Raw genomic sequence first — 4,504 nt, 5'->3', positions numbered from 1 at the left:
ACAACTCCCAGCATGCCCGGACAGCCGAAGGCTGTCCGGGCATGCTGGGAGTTGTAGTTTTGCAACAGCTGGAGGCACCCTGGTTGGGAAACACTGTTTTTATTTTAAACTATTTTTTATATATATATTATAAATAATGATCGTTCTGAAATCAGCCTTTGTACATTACTACGAAATATGTTGGTGCTATAGAAATGAATAAATAAGCGCATAGAATAAAAAACTGTTCAGCAGATCACATACCTGTCTAAACGATCTGACCCCATCCCAACCAATGGAGCGGATACAGCGCGCAGACACTGAAGCAGCAGCATCCAAAACATAATATAAACCAGAGATACATTTTATTTACAGAACACATATAAAAAGGCACTTTCCGGTACGAGACATTCATGAGAAATGACAAACCGTATGTGGGGGATAATATTCGGAAGCAGAGATGGCCCCGAACCACAGGGGGTCCAGCAGTCCTGCCCATGGAGCGGTAATGATCTGCGAGGAGTGTGCGTAGTATCAGCGGGGGGATCAGCGGCTGCCATTCAAGCGCAAGTAGCAATCCTCATAATATCCATCCACTATTTCCAGAGTCTATAAAATCCCAGAGCGATGGCGAGACAAGCGAATACGGAAGCTGTAAGAGAAGAATATAAAACAGGTAGCCACGCAACACGCAAAGTTAGGGGAGACATATATAAAAACACGATGGCGCAGCGCCCCCATATGGGGAAGAAGAAAAGGTTTATTGGTTCACATCACAGCAACGTTTCCTTCCTCCAAGCTGGGAAAAGGTCCTGTGAGGGGATGGAAACGTTGCTGTGGGACTTTGATCGGGTCTGGGACGCTGGCACCGTACATGGAAAGCAGTAAGTAGTGCTGGAAGATTTTTTGGTGTAATATATATATATTTTCACACACATCAAAGTTAGCAAAAACCTAATATTTCTATCTCATGTCTTTCTATCTCATATCTTTCTATCTACACACATCAACATTCTAGGAGACACATCTATTAGAGATGAGCGAATTTACAGTAAATTTGATTCGTCACGAACTTCTCGGCTCGGCAGTTGATGACTTATCCTGCATAAATGAGTTCAGCTTTCAGGTGCTCCCGTGGCCTGGAAAAGGTGGATACAGTCCTAGGAGACTCTTTCCTAGGACTGTATCCACCTTTTCCAGCCCACCGGAGCACCTGAACACTGAACTAATTTATGCAGGATAAGTCATCAACTGCCCAGCCGAGAAGTTCGTGACGAATCGAATTTACTGTAAATTCGCTCATCTCTAATATCTATCTATATCTATCACATCTTATATCTCTATCTCCTATCTACAGTCATGGCCCTGAAGTTTTTCAAGAAAATGAAGTATTTCTCACAGAAAAGGATTGCAGTAACACATGTCTTGCTATACACATGTTTATTCCCTTTGTTTGGACATAATGTCACCAAACTCCAAAAATGGGCTGGACAAAATTATTGGCACCCTTAACGTAATATTTGGTTGCACACCCTTTGGAAAAAATAACTGAAATCAGTCACTTCCTATAACCATCAATAAGCTTCTTACACCTCTCAGCCGGAATGTTGGACCACTCTTCCTTTTTAAACTGCTCCAGGTCTCTCTTATTGGAAGGCGCCTTTTCCCAACAGCAATTTTAAGATCTCTCCACAGGTGATCAATGGGATTTAGATCTGGACTCATTGCTGCCACTTCAGAACTCTCCAGCGCTTTGTTACCATCCATTTCTGGGGGCTTTTTGACGTATGTTTGGGGTCATTGTCCTGTTGGAAGACCTAAGATCTTGGACAGAAACACAGCTTTCTGACACTGGGCTGTACAGTGTGACCCAAAATCCGTTGGTAATCCTCAGATTTCATGATGCCTTGCACACATTCAAGGGACCCTGAGCCTGCAGGACAGCTTGAATATCTTTGGAACTTGTTTGGGGCTGCTTATCCACCATCCGGACTTTCCTGCCTTGACACCTTTCATCAATTTTTCTCTTCCGCCCACGCCCAGGGAGATTAGCTACAGTGCCATGGGTTGCAAACTTCTTGATAATGTTGTGCACTGTGGATAAAGGCAAATCTAGATCTCTGGAGATGGACTTGTAACCTTAAGATTGATAATCTTCTTCCACAATTTTGGTTCTCAAGTCCTCAGACAGTTCTCTTCTCCTCTTTCTGTTGTCCATGCTTAGTGTGGCACACACAGACACACAATGCAAAGACTAAGTGAACTTCTCTCCTTTGTATCTGCTTTCAGGTGTGATTTTTATATTGCCCCAGGTGAGTTTAAAGGAGCATCACATGCTTGAAACAGTCTTATTTTTCCACAATTTTGAAAGGGTGCCAATAATTTTGTCCAGACCATTTTTGGAGTTTGGTGACATTATGTCCAATTTGCTTTTTTTTCCTCCCTTTTTTGGTTTAGTTCCAATACATACAAAGGGAATAAACATGTGTATAGCAAAACATGTGTTACTGCAATCCTTTTCTGTGAGAAAGACTTCATTTTCTAGAAATATTTCAGGGGTGCGTCAGCATACTGAAGTATCCACGATAAAAGGGATTTATTCCACGAACATATATATATATGCTTGAGAAAGGCAGTTTGTTGCCGAAATGTTGCACTTTGGGGAGCGAATAAAGTTCACACTCCAAGATTTGATTCTCCTGCTTTTTTGGTGCGGTATCTACTACACGTTTTTGTATTATATGTATGTATAGATAGATAGATACCGTATTTATCTGCGTATAACACGCACTTTTAAAACAAATTTAAGGCAAAAAGCCTGCCTGCGTGTTATATGCTGATAAATCTTCTGGTCACTGATTTAAAGCGGCTGCTTGTTAAGTATTAGCAGCACGGCCGCGGCCACTTTAAATAAGTGACCAGCGGCGTCTCCTCCCCACTCTGCTTTAAATTTTTCTTACCTCCCCTCATCATTTCCCCTGTCTCATCATGCCCCCATCATCCCCCCCCCATTATCCCCCCCCTCACCCTGTCTCATCATCCCCCCCCCCCCATCATGTTCCTCCTATGCTATTCTTTCCCTCCCTCATCATTCCCCTTTTCCCTGCTTTTCATAGTTTTTTTTTTATTTTCCTTAACTGGGTGTGCTTCAGCAGGCCAGGTCAGGCGGCGGGTCTTGTGGGCTGCGGTCAGTGAAGCAGATGCATGACATCCTCTCCCGGCTCCTCTGCGCGGCATCAGTGACGTCACTTTTCATTTCCTGTAGTCGCCGCACTCTGAACTCTGACTCGCGACGACTGCAGGAAATGAGAAGTGACATCCCTGATGCTGCGCAGAGAAGCCGGGAGAGGACGTCATTCATTAAGTATAGTATAGGAAAGTATAGCATAGGAGGAACATGATGGGGGGGGATGATGAGACAGGGTGGGGGGGATGATGAGAGAGGGAAAGAATAGCATAGGAGGAACATGATGGGGGGATGATGAGACAGGGTGGGGGGATGATGAGGGGGGGGGATGATGGGGGCATGATGAGACAGGGTGGGGGGGGATGATGAGGGGGGGGATGATGGGGGCATGATGAGACAGGGCGGGGGGGGATGATGAGGGGGGGGATGATGGGGGCATGATGAGACAGGGTGGGGGGATGATGAGGGAGGGAAAGAATAGCATAGGAGGAACATGATGGGGGGATGATGAGACAGGGTGGGGGGATGATGGGGGCATGATGAGACAGGGGGAAATGATGAGGGGGGGATGATGAGACGGGGAAATTATGGTGGGGGAGGCACTAAATGCCTAATGTCTGTATGGCTAGTGGTGGTCTATGATGGGGAAATGATGAGACATGGAAGGTGGCAATGAGAGGGGTAAATGTGGCACAGGGACTGATAAAAGGGAAGGAATGATGTGGCACTGGAGGGGACAGGACCAAACTGAGGTGCAGAAGAAATAAAAAATGGGGGGATGATGTGGCATTTAGTTCAAGTAATTTATTTTACATTTAATTTTTTTTAACTAAAATTTCCCTGTTAAAATGGGGATGTGTGTTATACGCCGATAAATACGGTGTATATTATAGATTTATACAAATGGTCGCAGCACTGCACAGTTAGGTAATAGATGTGGTGCCAGCGCCCCTAACCTGATCAGGGTTTCATCCAGACAAAAAATTCCAATGGCGCAGCACTCCAATAAAAAAGGCGCATTTATTCACAAATGTCTCAACACAGCAACGTTTCTGCTCCTATGGAGCCATTTTCAAGCCTTGTTTCAAGAAACGTTGCTGTGTTGAGACATGTGTGAATAAATGCGCCTTTTTTATTGGAGTGCTGCGCCATTGGAATTATATATATATATATATATATATATATATATATATATATTTATATATAACACACATACATATATACATAGAGCATTAGATCATATAAATCTATAGGCCCCAATTCACTTGACAGAGGCTTTAAAAATGACTCTTTGGCCTTCACGGGGCTCATATGATCCACTCACCGGCCAAAAAGCGG

The 4,504-nt window shown here is 44.1% G+C and overlaps 1 protein-coding gene across 2 annotated transcripts in view; it reads right to left on the bottom strand.

Annotated features, from left to right (window-relative positions):
* Positions 1–32: 32 nt before the first annotated feature.
* CCDC90B (coiled-coil domain containing 90B) overlaps positions 33–4,504 on the bottom strand; it is a 34,432-nt gene continuing 29,960 nt past the window's right edge. The window contains exons 6-7 of one of the 2 annotated variants that reach the window (XM_056561381.1): positions 4,491–4,504; positions 33–631 (exon numbers count right to left, since the gene is read on the bottom strand). The exon at positions 4,491–4,504 is cut by the window's right edge and continues 101 nt beyond it. In XM_056561381.1, coding sequence (XP_056417356.1) covers positions 576–631; positions 4,491–4,504 — 70 coding nt within the window. In that variant the 3' untranslated portion in view covers positions 33–575. The remainder of the gene's footprint in view (positions 632–4,490) is intronic. The other variant, XM_056561380.1, reaches the window with a different exon arrangement.

The sequence above is a fragment of the Hyla sarda genome, chromosome 2 (assembly GCF_029499605.1).
Source record: "Hyla sarda isolate aHylSar1 chromosome 2, aHylSar1.hap1, whole genome shotgun sequence".
NCBI classification, from domain to species: Eukaryota; Metazoa; Chordata; class Amphibia; order Anura; family Hylidae; genus Hyla; species Hyla sarda.
The sequence above is the reverse complement of the archived record's forward strand: the minus strand, read 5'-3'. Positions and strand labels throughout refer to the sequence as shown.